At 50.8% G+C, this 19,959-nt stretch overlaps 2 protein-coding genes across 2 annotated transcripts; one reads left to right on the top strand and one right to left on the bottom strand.

The window, feature by feature from the left end:
- GUCA1B (guanylate cyclase activator 1B) lies at nucleotides 1–5,557 on the bottom strand. The gene is made up of 4 exons (XM_009896262.2): nucleotides 5,325–5,557; nucleotides 2,437–2,586; nucleotides 976–1,090; nucleotides 1–393 (listed from the first exon to the last, which is right to left on the bottom strand). The coding sequence occupies exons 1-4, from the start codon at nucleotides 5,526–5,528 to the stop codon at nucleotides 266–268; spliced, it is 597 nt and encodes a 198-aa protein (XP_009894564.1). The 5' UTR covers nucleotides 5,529–5,557; the 3' UTR covers nucleotides 1–265.
- Nucleotides 5,558–11,001: 5,444 nt separating this feature from the next.
- On the top strand, nucleotides 11,002–19,682 carry IRF6 (interferon regulatory factor 6). Its single transcript, XM_054176389.1, has 8 exons — nucleotides 11,002–11,145; nucleotides 15,088–15,264; nucleotides 16,175–16,379; nucleotides 17,053–17,175; nucleotides 17,269–17,415; nucleotides 17,631–18,023; nucleotides 18,421–18,539; nucleotides 19,121–19,682. Exons 2-8 carry the CDS (start codon nucleotides 15,091–15,093, stop codon nucleotides 19,340–19,342), a joined length of 1,383 nt encoding a protein of 460 aa, XP_054032364.1. The 5' UTR covers nucleotides 11,002–11,145; nucleotides 15,088–15,090; the 3' UTR covers nucleotides 19,343–19,682.
- The last annotated feature ends 277 nt before the right edge of the window (nucleotides 19,683–19,959 follow it).

Raw genomic sequence — 19,959 nt, 5'->3', positions numbered from 1 at the left:
CACACACACACAAAGTTTGCTCCTTGGGGTGTAACCAAAAACCAGAGCTGGCAAACAGAGTGTTGTGTACACAGAAAGACTTATTCATGGGCCAAAAATAGTCTCTGGGTACCAGCAGCAGGCAGCAGATGGGTTTCAGGTTGTGATACAGCTTCTTAAAGCACTGAAGTTTTCACCTGGATGCTGAGGTTGTATGGAAAAGGAAAGCCACTACCACCCTAGAGTAAGTCACAGTTGTAGTCAGCATCACATTTCCAGAACTTTCTCAGAACAAAGCACTCTTTCTCCTCTGCTCAGTGACCCAGCCCCCGGGGTTGACATCCATTTGCAACATCTTCATCACCCACTTGTCCTTCCTGGCCCCATCAATGAACTCGTCAAGTGATAACTGCCCTGTGTAGGAGAGGAGAAGGACAAAACGTGGCAGATAAGACAAGAAGAGGAAGGCAGGAAGTAAAAGCCTCACAGAACAAGGTAATAAATATGACCAAAGCCATACTTCATTTCCCACCCCGGGGTTTAGGGCAGCTAACTGAAAGACAAACCGGCAGCTGCCACCCGGTGCACCCACACCTACCCCATCCTGCTGGCTGGCACCAAGTGCTGCCTCTGCTCAGACATGCTCCTCCAGCAGGGTGGCAAGTCTCATCCTGCAAGCTCCAGTTTGACTGGAGCCACTGGCTTTACCCAGGCTGTTTGTGCTGGGACCAGAACCTACACTCTGGCTACTTGGGGCTTTTAGAAACTGAGGTCTGTGTGTCCTCAAAACCCCAGACTGAGCAGGGACCTCTCTGTGTTTTACATGCCAGTGACCATGACAGTTATTTCATCCTGCTGCACCAAGTCCCTCTTGATTCCATCCAACAGCCCAGAACCCAGCCTGGTGTGCCCACTGGTCCTGGTTTCTTGAGAACCACGATTCCAGCCGGCCTGCCCAGCACAGAGAACACCTGATGACACCTGAGCATCACTTACCATCCCCATTCTCATCCACTAACTGAAATATCCTGTCCACAACCTCCTCTGGTGTGAGCAAGGGGGTCCTCTCCTCCACCTCCGACCGACACACTTTCTTCAGCTTGTAGATGGACTGAAAAGAAGTTCACAGGTTATGAGAGGAGCTGGAACATGAGGAGCAGTGAACTCCAGTATCTTCCCAACAGCATCAAGGTCTTTTCCAAGAGCTGCAGTTCTAACATTTCTAAGAAGATTTTCCACTCAACCTTTACTGAAACCTCTGACCTGAAGCTCTCACAGGCTGCACAACGCTTCAGTTACTCTTTGAAGCTGCTGCCCTCCTGCTTTCCTGCCACGTTTTGATCAGGCCTCAGGGTTCCTTTGCAAAGAGCAAGGCAAGAGCTTCACAGAGGGGAAAATCCCCTGACTTTGAAGTATGGGATCTTCTAGCATCTGAGGCCAGGCACATCTGGACTTAGCCTCTCCCAGGGAACTTGTGCCTAAGCTGCAAGATCAAATCCATATTAGCACATCCCATGACCCATAGTTTCTGTTCCACTGGAAAAGGGCAGATGTTATCTGCCCCTCCCATGCCAACTGCCATTTACACCTTGGACTGAAGGGGTTTGTCTGAAACACTTCCCAGAGAGGGGATTAGCAAGGCCCCAACACAACTCCAGCCAATTCCTGGCTGACCTCAAAACTATAATTGAACCTGCCCTGGACAAGTTCCTGAGATGCTCCCACTCTTGGTGCTGCAGCTAACAAGCTGGTGACACTTTCCACCCTAAACGACCTACTTTCCACACACTCCATTGCTGATGTCTTTTCAAGACTGCTTTTCACCCAAGACTGAAAATGCTGGTTGCCCAGGGATGACATCTCATGAGCCCTGCAAGGGTGGGCCACAGCACCAGGGGGGCATGGCTGACTCCAGCACAACCACCCAAAGCCAGAACCCAGGTGCCCTGCGTCCCACTCTCTGCTAAGCCCCTGCCTGCTCTCACACCTTCCAGTCCCTAGTGAAAGCCAAGTGCAGAACATACAGAAACCCAGAAAGAAAGAGCTGCAAAAGGGATTTCTGTGCTCATCTGTGCCTCTCAGGGGTTTTCACCAGCAACCCAGGCAGGAAACTTGGCTCCTCTAAGGGGCATGGGGTGAAACCCACTTCCACTGGCCAGTGCAATGGCTCTTGGTGAAAAAGGTTGAAAGTAAAGGCAGAGCAGAGACAGAGAACTTAACAGCATCCAGAAGCTGCATTTCTGGACAGCTTCAGCAGGGGCCTGCAGAGGGTATCAGTGATCCCTCAGCCACCACATCGGGCTCCAAACCCCTGAGCACACACCCCTTTCACCAGCATTTTCACTTCATCACTATCCCCAGCTGCCTTGAAACCTGATCATCACAAACCCTGATACATCATTACATTGCCAAAGAGCTGTGATTGCTTAAATGGGCGATTGGGCAACGCCTACCCACCTCAACAATTTCCAGCAGCTCAGGTTTATCTATGCAGCCATTCCCATCCTTGTCATACACTTTGAATGTCCACCTCAGCTTGTGTTCCAGTTTGCCCCGTAAGACAAGATTCAAGGCAGCCACATACTCCAGAAAATCGATGGTGTTGTCCTGGAGAAACAAAAGCAGCAGCTGAATGGCACTTAGCAGGGAACAGCCGATAAGAAGCTGCCCAAAAGGGAACGCAGGCAGCAGTTAGTTGCCACTTCGCAGCAGATTTGTACCAGCTGAAGACCACAGCCACACCACTCTGCACCAAGGATGAGCTCATCAGGAGTGCAGAGCAAAGCAATCTGACAGTGAGGAGGGGGCAGCCACCAGGACTCCAGAAATGTGGATACCCCGAGGTGATATGGATGGGGAGGCAGAGGAGGGTCAGTGCAGGAGATACTGACTGTTTGGGAAGGTTATTGCCATTTTCAATGATCTCAGCTGCTTCAATGCTGAGACCAACACCACACCATCACTTATTTCTCCCATCCTACCCCCTTGTTTGATCCTGGTTCATCTGAGGAAGTCTACAATGCAAATGTCACCGTTTAGGGGGCAGCAGGAACACCCCCAGTAAAGGATTCACATCGAGTGCTCAACCTCCCGAGAACGCCAGTGCAGGGATGAGGACTCCCTCGGCAGCCTCCAGCAGATGGCCCTCTTGCAGGTCCCCACCAGCCCCAGGGCTAAACCGGGTCCCTCGCCACCTTACAGCCCTCCCGACCCAGTTAGCAACCCCCCTGGAAGGTCTGAGCTGTGCATCCCCCACCCCCAGCACCGACCTGCTCTGCAGCAGCTGTGAGCAAAACCTGTGCCACTGCACTTCCAAAGCCAGCAGGCATGTGAAGACAGCCGGGAGCTGGTTTTGTTTTGTTGCTGTGTTACTGATAAGCCTTCAGACTGCCAGGTCCAGCTCAACAGATTCCACACCATGGGCATATTTAAGCAAACATATGGATCCTATCCTGGTTGCTCTTAAATTCAAGTACCAGCATCCCTTAAACCCAGATTTTCCATCTGATTGGGAAAACTACCAAGCAGGAGTAGGAACCTTTCCTGCAGAGGTTTGCCCTGCAATCCTTGCTGCACAGCTTCCATGTCAGAATTAACACACTCACAGAATCATTTTGGTTGGAAAAGACCTTTGAGCTCATCCAGTCCAACCGTCCTCTAACACTACCAAGCCTGGGACTAAACCATGGCCCTCAGCACCACATCTCTGTGGCTTTGAAACGCCTCCCAGGGATGGGGATTCAATCACCTCCCTGGGGAGCCTGTTCCAGCCTTTGAGAACCCTTTCAAGGGAAGAAGTTTCTTCTAAGATCCAACTTAAACCTCCTCTGGTGCTACTTGAGGCCAAGATTCAGACCTGGAGCTTCAGGTTTGGTGTTTTGTTTTGGTTTGTTTTTTCTCAAGAATTCAGGTTTTACCAACATCAAATCCTGAGACAGGTCTGACCTGCTCACATCTCCCACAGCTTTGTTATCCTTTCTCACAAGCTGGCTTTTGTTGCCACCTCAGTGTGGCTTTGCCACTGGTTTCAGAGGAAGCTTAAGGGAAAGTGGTCTATCAGAACCAACAGACCTGCCTCCCTTTAGCTCTGTTAATAAAACAGCAACAAACAACTCCCCTTGAACACAGCCAAGAGCTCCAGGAAAACAGGTGAGCTGTTTGGGCAAGTTTAGGAAAGATGTTGAGCTGCTGGAATGTGCCCAGAGAAGGGCAACAAAGCTGGGGAGGGGTCTGGAGCACAGCCCTGTGAGGAGAGGCTGAGGGAGCTGGGGTTGCTTAGCCTGGAGAAGAGGAGGCTCAGGGGAGACCTTCTTGCTGTCTCCAACTCCCTGAAGGGAGGTTGTGGCCAGGTGGGGGTTGGTCTCTTCTCCCAGGCACCCAGCACCAGAACAAGAGGACACAGTCTCAAGCTGTGCCAAGGGGGGGTTCAGGTTGGATATTAGGAAGAAATTCTTCTCAGAAAGAGAGACTGGCCATTGGAATGTGCTGCCCAGGGAGGTGGTGGAGTCATCATCACTGGAGGTGTTTAAGAGCCTGGATGAGGCACTTGGTGCCATGGTTTAGTTGATTAGGTGGTGCTGGGTAATACGTTGGACTCAATGATCTCAAAGGTCTTTTCCAACCTGGTTAATTCTACTCTAATTCTATTCTAAAGTGCTGCTTTGCCCTTTCAAGATGGGAAAAGGCAGCTCTGTGCCACTTCTTTGGAGGATCCAAGCTGCCAGAGCCCAGCTGCCTGGGCTGGCTTTGCACAGCACACGGGTATGCCACTAAACCTGAAAGCCCACTTTTCCCAGGTGTCTGATGACAAATACAGCAAAAGGAATCAAAACCAGAATGTCTGAATTGCTCAGCATTCCTTCACTTTCCAGTGGCTACATATCAATATTTTGTTACAGGCCACCTGTTGGTACTGCACACAAACTTCCCCCAGTGCACAGCAAGCCTGAGCAGGGCTTTCCTCTGCTACAATTCCCTCCTCCAGCTCAACAGATAATGGCTTTTTTCCCCCATGTAACAACCTTGGCCACCTGAGAATCGATCATCAAGACTGCCTCCAAATGTGACAGCCTGAATTTCAGCCTTTTCATCCATCCTTAGTCCCTTAAGGGGATGTTCTGTGCAGAGATTTATCAGAAGGTAAACCCCCAGCAGCTCCTACAGAGGAGCACAGCATCTGCTCCTCCTCCCCCTGCCCTAGGAAGTCCATCATCCTTACCTTAGCCTCACGAAGCACGGCAACAGGAGTGGGAATTGCACCAGAACACCTCCAAATTAGAAGACAGCTTGCACAATTATTAGCCAATTAATTAGCCAAGCCACTGTGGCAACTCCTGACCACTTACCCCGTTCTTATCAAAAGCTCTGAACATGTTCTCAATGTACTCTGCTGCTTCGTGGTTGTCGTGGACCCCGAAGAACCGCTTGAACTCGTGCATGAAGAGGGTCCCACTGGGGCATTCCACCACAAACTTCTTGTACCACTCCTGCAATTCAGCCACATCAATCTCTGTTTGCTCCCCCTCGGCGTTGGTGAACTGCTGTCCCATTCCTCTCTGCCAAGCAAGGTTGAAACCAGAAGGAACAAGAGGGAAACCCTCAGAAGTCCTCCGCTTGCGTTGTCCTTTTGTCACCTTTGCTGTTGTCTTTTTGTGGGTTGGTTTCCCTTCTCGCTCTCCTGTGCTCTTATTTGAGGTTTTGCTGTGGTTCACTTTTTTTTCCCCCCTTGCCCTTTCTGTCCTGCAGTTTTCCCCAGCAGAGCTGTGTGCTCTTGCTGGGTGATGCCAGAGGTGCTGCTCTGCATTAGGGCAGCGTAATGCACGGGATCAGGCACGAATAAAAATAACTAAGATCATTAGGAGCTTCCCAGCCGTGACTCACAGAGACCTTCAGACATTCTGAGCTCTGCCCTATTTAGGAGCAGAGCTCCAGGGGCTTGGGGGGGGTCCTTCTACACATCAATAACTTCACACAGAAGAATCTGGGAGCTGAGCTTCCCTTTCCACACAAGGCACAACCCCACTCACCTTTATCCTAGAAATAAAAAGGGACCAAGTGAGCTTCTCTAGCAATTTTCCAACACTGGCATGTAGTATCTGTGAGCAGGGGCTACCCAGTGCTTCAGTGAAACAGGGGCAGAGAAACAAGCACAGACAGCAAAGCCTGAAAAAAATCAGCACAGACAATTAGCACACCAGAAAACCTGCTAAGGCATAAAGCTGACTGAATGCCTGCATAAAAATGCTTCAATTAGCACAAGCACCTAGACAGAAATATTGCACATCCCTCCAACTCACTTTGAACTGTGAGTCTGAAGAACAACAGGAACTATATTTCTTTAGATTCTAAGAATTGACATTCCCTTAATCCCCTTCCAATTTTTTGTGTGTGCCTTTATCCACTGAAATCCTCCTCCAGCTCACCCTCAACACTGAACATTGCCTGCTCCTTTTGCTACAGACACAACACACAGCTCTGCTTCAAGCTTTTTGCTGCTCTGCCCAATGGCAGCCTGGACTGCATCAAAAGCCAGCAGATCAACAGAGGTGATTCTGCCTCTCTGCTCTGGTGAGACCTCACTTGCAGTGCTGTGTCCATTTCTGGAGCCTTCAACACAGGAAGGACATAGACCTGATGGAGAGGGCCCAGGTGGGGCTGGAGCACCTCTGCTACAAGGACAGGCTGAGGGAGCTGGGGGTGGTCAGCCTGGAGAAGAAAAGGCTCCAGGGATACCTAATAGCAGCCTTCCAGTGCCTGAAAAGGGCTACAAAAAAGCTGCAGAGAGACTGATTCCAAAGGCCTGCAGTGATAGGACAAGGGGCAATGGTTTGAAATTAGAGATTTATATTGGACATTAGGAACAAGTTCTGCACGATGAGGGTGCTGGAACACTGCAACAGGGAGGCTGCTGAGGCCCCATGCCTGGAGATATTGAAGGTGAGGCTGGACAAGGCTCTGAGCAACCTGATCTAGTGGAGGATGTCCCTGCTGGACTGCAGGGAGGTTGGACTGGATGCCCTTTGAGGATCCCTTCCAACCCAACCCATTCTCTTACTGGAGCTGCTGGCTTTTATCCATCTCACACCAGATGCTCCAAGTCCAACCATTTTCTGTGCCAGCTGGAAAGAGATGACCTGTGGTTATTAAAGTGTCTGACCCAGCTTGCCATCCAGGTAAGACTCTTCTCTTAAGAGGATTGGAGCAGTGTTAATAGGAAACAATAAACTGCCTATTGTCATAGTGCCACAGCTGAGAAAGGTTTAAACTCTTCACTGGTTTGGGGGTATTGGTTTTCACTGGGTTGGAGAGAAGAGTTTCTCACTTGGAAAAACACCTGTTAAGAATTAGTCTACAACTTGATACTGGAGAAGAGCACAGCAACTCAACCCCCACTCTAAGAATAGGGTTTGCTCTCAATCTACTCACAGTAAGTAACCTATCAGTAGTATTGCATCTGTGTGCATGTGTAGGGAGAGGTGTGCAGGAGTGCAGTGTAAGTTGGCACCTGGCAGTGGCTGCTTCCACTGAGGAATCCTGAGCAAGAGGACAAGGGGACCACAGCAGCAGCGTGGGGATGGATGGGAAGGACCAGAGCCACCAGAATGGCCAAGCCTGCTCTCTTCCAACAAAAAGGTGGATTTAAATCTAATGATGCAGAGGACTCCTGTCTGCCTGTCTTTGTGCCTAGAAGGATGGAACATAATTATTGATCCTTCCTTTTGCAAATGCTTCAGCTACTGGCCCTAAGATCAGAGCAGCTTGAGGTCTGGCTCCTCAGGGAGAGCTACAGGAGATCTACCCACCAATATTTTTCTCTTGAGGAGAGGAAACTTAGGCTGGAGGTTAGAAAGAAATTCTTTACAGTGAGGGTGGTGAGACACTAAAACAGGTTGCCCAGGGAGGTTGTGGATGCCCCTCCCTGGAGGTGTTCAAGGCCAGGATGAATGAGACCTTGAGCAACCTGGGCTGGTAGGAGGTGTCCCTGCCCATGGCAGGGGGTTTGGAACTGGATGATCTCTAAGGTCCCTTTCAAACCCAAACCATTCTAGGATTCTATGAATCTTAGCTAGAGCTGACAGAAAGAAGACTTCAGCAGGCAGGGCCACTGTGGTGGTATAAAACAGTTGTGCTGCAGTCTCCATCTCACCATGCCCAGCTTCACACACCACATGAAGAATCAGCTTTCCACCCAGTGATATTTCTTGACTGATCTTAGCTGATACCTGCTGAGAGCAGAAGTTCCTTCTGGGTCACATCCAGCATCCACCCAGCAGAGGTGCTGCTGCCAGGATGGGGTGGAGAGGGCTCCCCCCACTTTTCCTGTAGCACAGCTGTGGAGTTTTGGTGTGGAGCCTTCCACCATTTCGTGCTGCTCTCCTGCACGGAGGCTGCATGTGGAATGTGAGCGCTGAGAGCACCCAGCAAGACTCCACATGCCCAGGACATTGTCTTGCCTCATTGCATAATTTTGTTTTGCCTTATGGGAACTTGGTGATCTGTTCCCAGGAGAGAAAATGGTTCCCCTTTGTTTTTATGACTGCAATCTTCTCCAGCTAGAAACAAAGGAATTGAAGAGACCTGGCTTACAAAGCCTAGCTGCTTTATTATGACATATCCTGGTGCTGATAAAAGGGCTGATGCTAATTTGGCACTGAAATAAAGCAAATCCTATAGCTCCTGGTAGGAAAATTCCTCTGCTCATCCTCACACTGTCCCAAGAGCCTGCTCTGCTCTGCAGACTGCACTGAAAGGGCTGCACAATGTCACTTCACGAGGTTCAGTTTCTCAGCCAAAGGATTTCTTCATTTGATGTGGAAATAAAAAGGTGCAGGTGGAGTAAGTACACACAGAGAGAACTAAAAATAAAACCAAGGGTTTCAAGATAATGCTGCAATAAAGAGGTTGGTGGTTTTTGGCTGCCTGAAGGGTCAGGATCGATGTTTTATAGATTATGTCAGAGTGAACACTTTGGGTGATTAGTTGCAAATGGGAAACACCTGATTACATGTCCTACCTAATGAACCATCCCTGGATTATCACCTGTACAGCTCCAAAGCTGCAGAGTTTCCCAGCCAGGAGCATGGAACAAGACAGCCAACTTCCCGTCGGCTCACTCGCCCAGCATGCTGCCACACGCTCCAGCAGAGGCTGGGAGAAACTCAAGGGGAGGGAAAAAAAAAGCCACCAAAGCCTGCAGAAGAGCTGTGAAGAGTCATTTCTTTGGCATCTGTCTCACCACTCAGCAGAGGCTGGGTGCAGGCAGGCACAGCTGCCCAGCGTGAGAGGATCAGCTCCGGTGAAACTGGAGGCAGGACCAGACCCTTCGCCCACACTGGGGTGACCTTCCCTTGGTCACTGTGCTGTGTTGCTCTGTGATTTTAAACACCCCAGCCCTGACCTGCCTCAAGACCCCCCTCATGGATTGTGCCAGAGGAGGCTTAGGTTGGATATTAGGGGAAAATTCATGACTGCAAGAGTGGTCAGGAATTGGAACAGGCTGCCCAGGGAGGTGGTGGAGTCTCCATGCCTGGAGGGGTTCAAGAAACCTGTGGCCAAGGCACTTGGGGACATGGTTCAGTGGCCATGGTGGTGATGGGCTGAAGGCTGGACTTGGTGATCTTAGAGTTTTTCCAGCCAACACAATTCCATGATCGAGCAGCCTCAAGTGTCCTTACAGTGGGTCTAGAAAGAGCAAAGCTGTGCCCAGGGCTGCTCCCATGCCTCTGTCACAGAGGTGTGGGTGAGTTTGCAGCATTGCTGTGGGTAGCTGCTTCCAGAGCTCTCTGAGCTCCTGACCACAAACCTGAAGCATCCTGAAATGTACCCATTGCCAGGGAGGATGAACACAGGGATGCAAGGAACGCAGGGAGGATGAATGGGAGGTTTTGTGCTGAGCTATTGGAGGAGAGATCAAAGATCCCTCATACCTTGGCAGGGAGTCCAGCTCAGCATCTCTGAGTGTGTCTCTTCCCAGTCGCTGGCCAAACTGCCCATTTAGTTGCATATTTGTGTACAGCTTAGGGTATTAGAAGGGGAGCTGCTGCCCCTTCTTTTGTGTATTGAAACCGCTCAGGAGCACCTAACCAACCCCACCCTCGCAGCGCAGCCCCACAAAGAAAACACCGACCTCTAAGCGTCACCTACCAGCCTTCCATTGCCTGCAAGATTTAATTATGTGCTGATAAACTCCTGCTAAAAGTCACACCTCTGAGGGGCACGAGTGGAGCACCTTGCAAGGGAAACTTCAGAAGCAAAAAGCAGAATTCTCCCTGTGTGAAGTTTTTCCATACTTTGCATAGCTCCCAAAGACGCCAGAAAATTCGGCTATATAAAGAAGCCCTTCAAGACTCCAGTTTTAAGTTTCAGAAGGCAGGGATTCTTGATTGCAGCTCGCTCGGGTGCGGGTCTCACGGCCCAGGAGTGAGCATTCGGTGTAAATCCGTGACTCCGGATTCAGCAGCGGCTGCGCTGCTCAGGACGAGAAGGAAAAGGGAAATTCCCACACTTGTTTCTGGTTCACTGAAACCGAGTGGTGAAGCTTCGTATGATCTCAAACCCAGACTCATCCCTGAGTCACGGCTCCCCACCTCCGGCAGCGGGAATGAAAAGCGAGGCCGGGGGAGACTGTGGATGGGTCGGGGGCAGATGCTGCGGAGCCCCCCAGCAGCCCCAGGTGGGTGCGAGCGGGACGGGGCTGCAGGGGAGAGGCATTTTAATGCTGTTCGGAGCCAATTGCCTGTCTGTGGCTTTGGGTTGAGAGCAGAAGTTTTGTCTTTGTCCCGCGCTAGGCTTTTCACCGCGGAAGCTCGGGAGGTTTTGTTTTCTTTCCTCAATATTCCATCACAAAAGAAAAGAAGGGGGGCTGAAGCGGCGGGGCCGCGGACGCTCCGCTTGCTCTGATTCTTCCCGGCCGGGGGGGCACCGGGATCGGAACCGGGGTCGGGCTCGGAGCGGGGCCTCCCCCGCGGGCCCGGGGCGGGGCGGGCGGTGCGGCTGCGCCCGACGCACCTGGGGCAGGTGAGGGCGGGCCCGGGTCGGGGCGGGCGGTGAAGAGTCCGCCGTGGCCGCGCTCCCCTCGCCCGCTGCCGGCGCGGCCCCGCCGCTGGGCCCCGCGGGGCGGCCGCACACCCCCCGCGGGCGCGGAACCGATCCCTGCCCTACCAAGGGGTGAGTACCGTGGGGACGGGACGGGGTGGGGGGAATCGCGGGGAGCTTGTGGGACTGGGGCGGCTTGACCCGACCCCCCCCCCCCCCCCCGCCGGGATCCACCCGCGGAGCCCCGATCTCGGGTTGGAGGCGGAAAACACGCGGGGGCAGTGGGAAGGGTCGCGGCTCGGTGCCGGCTGGAGCGGCCCGGAGGCGGCGGGGGTGGGGGGTGTGGGTGCGCTGCGTGTGGCTATCTCCCGGTGCCGAAGGAAAGCAGGAGGGGAACGCCCGCTGCAAACTCTGCTCTCGGCCCTTTCCCACCCTCTCCCGGGCCGGAGCTGCGTTAGCCCCGGGCGACGTCTTTCAAGTTGAAGTCAGCCGAGGCCTGGAGTTAGGACAAAGGTGATTTTTGCCCCCCCCCCCGCCCCGTTCACCGACATCTCTTTGCGGAGCGCAACTGCTACCCCGCCACAAAACCCCGATGATCTGAGACGTCTCCTGCCCCTTCCAACTCCATGGGCACGGCAGAGGTTACCAGATTGGGGTGGGGGCTGTGAACTGTAGGAGTTACCTGTGCTTCAGGTGGGTTGATATGGGGGGAGGCAGCACGAAAGTGATGCCCAAAGTGATGTCCTGGTCTCTGAAATGTGGGAGCTTCAGTTTCCTGGTGCAGGGAGGGGATTAACAGTTGGGTAACTTGGATGGAAGTTCAGCTTGTTTCTCTGGGGGAATGCCAATGTGAAGGGTTGAGCTGCTTGTCTTCGAAGAAAGTAAATACAAACCCACAAAACAGAGGCTAATGGCATTAAAAAAAAATGGTAATGAGCAAGGCATGAGATGTCTGGTGTGGCCGGGATGGACCCAGAGAAGACCCCTTCCTTCTTTAGAGGCTCCTTGTGGGCTAGAGCAGAAGCACTGTGTGCGCTTGGGTTGGGTGTGCATGTGGAGAGCTAAAGCATCTGTGCAGCGAGGCCGGGATGCCTTCAGACCACGTTCTCCCGGTGCCCTGCCTGCTGCTACGTTGGCCGGCACTGCGCCAGAGCCCCGAGGGTCACCGTGGTTCACCAGGGTTGTCCTTGACTTGGTCACTCGTCTTGGGGAAGTGGCTGAAGGATGTCTGCTCGTTCCAAAGGTTCCTTGAGTTGTTCTGGTTGGGGTGAATGTCTCCCCTCCAAGGAAGAACATCTTAGGTGACAAACTGGGGTGCAGGGAATAGTGGCATCAGTGTTCAGAGATGCAGAGGAGATTTAGGTTGGACATAAGGAGGAAGTTCTTTACAATGAGAGTGGTAAAATGCTGCAATAGGTTGCCCAGGGATGCCCCTGAAGATATACAAGATCAGACTTGATGTGGCCCTGGGCAGTCTGATCTATTTGGAGGTGTCCTTGCTGACTGCAGGTGGTTTGGACAAGATGACCTTTGAGGGAGCATTTTAACCCCCGATGCAATCGGTGGGTGTATTAATTACCCCCATGTGCCATCCAGTTTGAGTGAGAATACTGCACACTGGAGGATTCCTGGCTATGTGCACCAAGGAGTCTTGAGCCTTGGCAAAGATGCTCCCAGAGCCCACCTGTGCAGCTCCAGAATGGGAGCAGCTCCTGGGCTCGGCTGGATGGAAGTTGAAGGCTGCAAGAGGCTGACTCACCGTCTGAGCCCAGCAATGGGATTCAAGTTGATTTGCTCTTGGTTATTATGTCAACAAGTGGTTGGTGATAAAAGGTCATAAAGCATTGTGCTGTGGCGCATTGGCAGCCGCTGCCTGGGATCCAGGGGACAATTCAATCCTAAGCCAGCCGCGCCAGTGAGCCTTCCATGTGACCAGTTTATTTCCTTTGAGAGGAGCATGAATTTTGCTCCCTGCTGTGCGGGGCTGATTTTACTCCTGGTCTTGCAAACCGTGTGTGTGTGCACAGCATTAGGAGCAGAGGGCACTTGCTCGTAAAGTAAGTGTGAAAGAGGCGGTGGAACGAGCTTTAATTAGGGGTTTTCTGTCACAATGAAAAGTGACTTTGGTTTGTTTTTTTTTCCCTGTGAGAGAGAAATCAATACTTGGTTTGGCTCTCAACAATAAGGCCAGGATTAACCTGGACTTTGTGTCTTTGCAAACGTGCTACTGCAAGTTTAATTCTGATAGCGTTTTCGATACGGGGAGCTACCACCGCGGAGCTGCGGAAGCACAAAGCTGATGTTGATGATTGCTTTCTGATCCCTCCCAGCTCCTGGGAAGCAGGCTGCCGAGATGCCCAGCTCTTTGACAAAGCACCTTTTCAAGCGATCGCTTAAAGGTGATTTGCAATTCAATCTGAACGTTTTCTTGCCTTAGCAGATAAAATAAATGGTGCTCAGATTTAATTTCGCGTGAACGCTCGCATCCGAGTGGGATCTGTGGGTACTGGAACGAATAAAACCTGTTCCTCGGCTCCCTCTTGGCTAGGGTTATTTTATTATTATTATTTTTTTTAATCTTCAATATCTCTTCTACTTAGACTCACTTTGCAACTCCTGCAGCAGTGTTCAGGGCTTATGGCAAAGGTTTTACTTATCCTATCACTGCTTTATTAATGGAGGGGAGATTTAGAGTGGAGATTAGGAAGAAATTCTTTCCAGTGAGGGTGGGTGGGGAGACACTGGAACAGGTTGCCCAGAGAAGCTGTGGATGTTCCCTCTCTGGAGGTGTTCAGGGCCAGGCTGGATGAGGCCTTGAGCAGCCTGGGCTAGTGGAAGGCGTCCCTGCCCGTGGGACACAGCTGATAATTTAAGGTCCCTTCCAACCCCAACCATTCTATGAGTCCATTTGTAATTTCTCAGGTGGGTTTCTAGAGGTACAAATGGATATGGGAGATGCAGTTTCTAAAGCTCATGTGTAGCACAGAAGTCCTCTCAGAACCTCAAGATACCAAATGCTGCCTCTTCTAGCAGAGGACAGTTGTTAATTTTCGTCTGGCTGGCTTCAACACAAGAAAAATCTTGTTGGTTGGCTGCAAATGGAGTAGCAACACAGGCTTGCTTCAATAACAACAGTTAACTACAGCATTGGTTTAAACAACCCCAAACCCTTCAACAGCAGGAGTGCAGGCAGAGCTGCACTTCACATCCCTCTGGATAAACATCCTGGTTATTACAGGTCAGTCGTGTTTGTGAATGATTATCCTGCAAAGCACTCAGGAAAAGGTCATTAAATGGCTTTCAGAGGTCTTTATCTGATAAAATTGCCCCCCTCTGCTTCAGCCTGATGCTTTTACCTCTAGCTATAGCTGAGGTAAACCCCCCTGACGGGGCAAGTGTGAGAACTGGATCTGAGTCCCCTTCCAGGCGTGTGGAGGCTTTTGAAATGTTGCTGCCTGTTCTTGCTGTGGCTTGTTTGGGGCTTTATCTCCTGTGCAGCCTTTACAGCCCAGGCTGATTTGGGCTCGCCCTCCATGTGCTCTCCCAACACAAATAATCAGCTCTGCTTACCGGAATGTTTCACAGTGACTTCTTGTTCCTGTGACAGTTATGGTCCCTGCTTAGTGATGGCTTTGTAACTGCTCCTGGCAGAGGAGGCCTCCAGCTGGATCTGAATTAGTGGTTTCAATATGCAGTGACACAATGAACAGTAGCAGGAGCATAGCATAGAATCATGGAATGGTTTGGGTTGGAAGGGACCTTAAAGATCATCCATGGGCAGGGACATCTTCCACTAGAGCAGGTTGCTCAAGGCCCCATCCAGCCTGGCTTTGAACACTGCCAGGCCTGAAGCTTCCCCAACTTCTCTGGGCAACCTGTTCCAGTGCCTCACGCCCTCATGGGGAAGAATTTTGTTGTAATGCCTACTCTCAGCCCAGCTTTTTCCAGCCTGAAGCTGTTATTCCTCACTCTGTCACTACACAAAGCCCTTTTTAGGTGAAATGAACTTCATTTTTGTAAAGCATACGAGTCTCAAGTAACCCTTAGCCGTTGGGGTGCTGTTGTCTGTTGCAGAGGATGGCGCTGCACCCACGCAGGGTGCGCCTGAAGCCATGGCTGGTGGCCCAGGTGGACAGTGGGATGTACCCTGGCCTCATCTGGCTGAACCGGGAGGCCAAGCGGTTCCAGATCCCCTGGAAGCACGCAACGCGGCACAGCCCGCAGCACGAGGAGGAGAACACCATCTTCAAGGTGAGGCAGGGGACAGCTGGGATAGACCACGGCTCTTAAACACAGACAAAGGCATGGATTGTTGGCCCAGGAGCTGGGCAGGCATCTCAGGGGCTGTTTCCAGGCACATTTCATCCTATTTCTTTCGTAGAAAAGCAACGTTGTGCACCTGGATGCCAAACCTGGCACTGCCTGAAATGGTGTTGGGTTATTTAACCCTTTGCCACCACCACCACCACCAAAGGCCAGGTGATTGTGTGGACTCTGGAAGATTACTGCTGTTTGTGTCATCTGCTGGGTTTAGGACGTGGCAGCTGCTTGCTCTTGGCAGCAAACCATTAAATACTGTTACGTAAATCTTAAGAGGTCCACCACAAACTTCCAGCACTCATCATTGCTGTCCCTAATACTCTTATCCCAAGGGATTCATTATAACTCCTACACTCCTTTTGAGGAATTTCTGCCCTCTGCCTTGGAGGGATCTTGGACTGATAGTCTGCTTTGGGAGGGAGAAGGGGAGGGGCCACTTAGGTGTCTGTGGCTGCCCTTCCACTCCATTTGAAGCCAGCCTGCTCCTCCTAGCAGGGGATGGCTTGCTGTCAAAAACGACTTCTGCTGTTGAACCTACAAAAACTCAGTGCACAATCCTGTACAATTTGTCCTTCCTTAACTTGTGCAAAGGTGGATGTTCAAAATTGCTGATAGCTTGTGGAAGTTCAGATTGTTTGTTTCCTCCCCTTTCTTTTAATGGGGGGGAAAAAAAGCCATCAAAGCAGGAATGTCTCTTGCTGTTATCAACAGAGCTGTAGTGGAGTCTCCTGCAAGACAGATTTTTGTTTTATTTTACAGTCAATTTGTGTGGAAGTTGGATTTCTGATAAAAGCTGCTCTATTGAAAGGGCTGGACTGAACAGAGTGTACTTTGTCCCCAGGCATGGGCTGTGGAGACGGGAAAATACCAGGAAGGAGTGGATGAGCCAGACCCTGCAAAGTGGAAAGCGCAGCTCCGGTGTGCTCTGAACAAAAGCCGAGAATTTAACCTGATGTATGATGGCACCAAGGAGGTGCCCATGAATCCTATCAAAATCTATGAAGTGTGTGATATCCCCCAGTCCCAGGGATCAATCATTAATCCAGGTGAGGGCCTTGCTCACACAGGGCTGGTGACTGAGCAGGCGTTTGTCCAGCACTGGTTCCTTTCCCTCTCTGGTGTTAACCCTCAACCTGCCTGTGTGCAGCAGAGAGCAGCTGCCCTCTCCAAGCCCAGCTGTGCTTAAAGAGGACTTTGAAGCATCCTGTACCTGCAGGACATTAGGCAAGCTGTGCACACCTGCTTGGTTTCTGCATAGCCCAATGCTTGGGATAGCTTATCTGTATCCTTAGCTTTGTAGAATCCTAGAATGGCAGGTTGGAAAGGGCTCCAAGGATCATCTGGTCCAACCTTTCTAGGTGATGGTGGAGTTGAAATGAATGAGCTGGCCCAGCACCCTGGCAAGCTGAGTCTTAAAACTGCCCAGTGTAGGGAAGGCCTCTGCTTCCCTTGGGAGATTATTCCAGTGTCTGACTGTTCTCATGGAGGGGAAAAAGTCTGGAGTCTAATCAGAATCTCCCCAGGAGTATAACAATACATTAAGCTGAACATGGCAGGTTGAACGGATCAGGTTTTGCCTTTTTAACTTAGATTTGGAAAACACACAAATAAATTTTCCTTAGAGTGCAGAGGCAGTATGAAAATCACATCATTTTGTCAAGAACTGCACTGCAGTGTTTCACACACATTGACTACCCTCAAGAATGTGCTCGTCTGCAGGTTCCACTGGCTCAGCTCCATGGGATGAAAAGGATAATGATCTTGATGATGAAGAAGAGGAGGAACTGAATCAGTCCCAGCATGTCCCCATTCAAGAGACATTTCCATTTCTTAATATCAATGGTTGGTGGCACAGTGATGATATTGGCTTGTAAATTGGTGTGTGCTTGAAAGAAAACCTTGGTTTATGAATGAACTCTTTCCCTTTTCTGGTAGATTCTTCAATGGCTCCTGCCAGTGCAGAAAACTGCAGCCCTGAAACTGTTTGGCCAAAGAATGAACCTCTAGATATGGAAATGCCCCCAACTGCACTGCAGCATGACTTCTTCAGCAGCCCTGAGCTCTGGATCAGCTCTCTGCCAAGTATGTGCATGGATTTGTAATGCTTCTGTCATTGCACTTTAAAAACACAGAAGTGGTTTGGCCTTTTTTTCCGCCCCCCCTGTGGCTGTTTGCTTGTTAGCATGGGGAGCTGTGTGTGGTTGAAACTTCCCTGTGACTGCAGTGTGGAATGCGTGGTGGTGTCTCTAGTGCTGGTGAAGGTTCAGGGAAAGCCATGCTGACAGTTTCTCTCTCAGTGACAGACCTAGAAATCAAGTTTGAGTATCGAGGGAAGGAGACAGGACCAACGACGACCGTAAGCAACCCGCAGGGATGCAGACTTTTCTACGGAGAGCTGGGTCCCATGCCAGACCAGGAGGAGCTCTTTGGGCCTATCAGTTTGGAGCAAGTAAAATTTCCAGGCACAGAGCAAATCACCAATGAAAGGCAGAAGATCTTCACAAGTCGGCTGCTGGATGTTATGGACAGGGGACTGATCCTGGAGGTCAGTGGCCATGCCATCTACGCTGTCCGGCTCTGCCAGTGCAAGGTGTACTGGTCTGGTCCCTGTGCACCTTCCTCCACTACACCAAATTTGATTGAGAGGCAAAAGAAAGTCAAACTCTTCTGTCTGGAAACATTCCTGAGTGGTAGGTAACTTCCCCTGCTGGAAAAGGGGCTTTGGATGCTGGTCTGGGTACCTGGGGGCACTATTGGAAAGGGTGACCTGAGTGGGGCTCAGCATGGATGAACCAATTAGTTTTGCTTGTACATGGGGGTGTGGGTAGGGGCTGCTGCTTCCCCGTTTCAGTGGGCTGTGGAGCAGGTAGACATCAGAGGAAAGTGAACATGAACTCATTTCATACTCTGAAAAACATGGGAGGGCCTTGCTGCTTCTGAGTGCAAGAAATAAGCTGTAATCATATAAGAAGTAGCTCTGGCAAAGGACAGCCTGTAGGTATGACCTAGGATGGTGCAGCGAGGTGGGATGTGGTGAGTTTATCTAATTGAAAGAACATCCCTGCAGCATTCTGCTTTTCTCCCTAGAGCTGATTGCCCATCAGAAAGGACAAATTGAGAAACAGCCACCATATGAGATCTACTTCTGTTTTGGAGAAGAATGGCCTGATGGAAAACCCAGGGAGAGGAAGCTGATTGTGGTTCAGGTAGGAACTGAGGGTCTGAAGTAACCGGTACCAGCCTTTCGGGGGCCATTGTGTTGCCTCTGCATGGATGCCCATGGATACCAGAGACCTGTTCTCCCCTGTTGTGGTTACTGACAGTGGGGAAACCCCAGCAGGCTGCTGGGTTTTGTCATGGCAAATAGAAGTGCTGTGTGTGTGACATAGCATCAGTCTGAGAGTGCACTTTAGGCTATTTTGGAGACCAGGGCAGGGGATTCTTGCAGACTAACAGGAGGAACTGTTCAGAAGGGCTTTGTAGTGATAGGATGAGGGACAATGGTCTGAAACTGGAGCAGGGTAGGTTTAGGTTAGACATTAGGAGGAAGCTCTTTACAATGAGAGTGGTAAAATACTGGAACAGGCTGCCCAGGGATGTGGTTGAGGCCCCATCCCTGGAGACATTCAGATCACACTTAATGTGGTCCTGGGCAATTTGATCTAATTGAAGGTGTCCCTGCTGACTGCAGGGGTGTGGGAGGAGATGACCTTTGAGGGTCCCTTCCAACTCAGTGCAGTCTGTGAATCTGAATACGCTGTGTGACCAACTGACTTCTCTTGAGCAGGTCATTCCAGTCGTGGCTCGGATGATCTATGAAATGTTCTCTGGTGACTTCACACGCTCCTTTGACAGCGGCAGCGTGCGCCTCCAGATCTCTACACCCGACATCAAGGACAACATCGTGGCTCACCTGAAGCAGCTGTACCGGCTGCTGCAGAACCACCAGGAGGGGTGGCCGATGCCAGCGCCCCCCATGCACATGGCACAGCCCCTGCCAGCTCAGTGACAGATGCTTTGCTTTGCCCTCTGGTTTCTCACATTGTACATACAGCAAAGTGTTTCTTCATGAGTGCCTTGCTTTAAATCAGAGTAAAATCTGTACATCTGGTCCTCTGACTCTATTTCAGCAGTCTATGGTGCTTTAGTGTTGGAAGTGTTCAAAACTGAGGGGCTTACAGCTGTAGCTCCTTCCCTGGGCTCAGCAGTTTGCTTATGCAACCACTATGTATAAATCAGATTTGCAATTCTGTAATATTTTTGTTTGATCCACTACTGATGTATTGTATATAAATACTTGATCATTAGAGGGGGGGAAAGAAAACCCCAATCTGTGCTCTATTAAAACTGCCTGGAGAATATCACCTTGTCTGTTTTTCATGTTAACCGCTCTGTAGCTGCAAGCTGGAAAGCTGACACTGTGTCCAGCTGGCCTTTTTTAATAGTTATGTATATATTTATTTAAAGAAAAATAAAGAAGCCAGTTCTGCACGCTCTGAGATGCCAGCTGAAGCTGAGAGCACCTTCCTAGGGGGTGATGCCTGAGCCCTGTGCTCTGCCAAGTTGTGGCTGAGGATGATGGCAGAGATCTGCTCCTAAACTGTTTCTTCCTTCTCCATGAGGCCG

Source organism: Dryobates pubescens, chromosome 35 (assembly GCF_014839835.1).
Source record: "Dryobates pubescens isolate bDryPub1 chromosome 35, bDryPub1.pri, whole genome shotgun sequence".
NCBI lineage: Eukaryota > Metazoa > Chordata > Aves > Piciformes > Picidae > Dryobates > Dryobates pubescens.
This window is presented reverse-complemented; position numbering and strand designations above follow the sequence as displayed.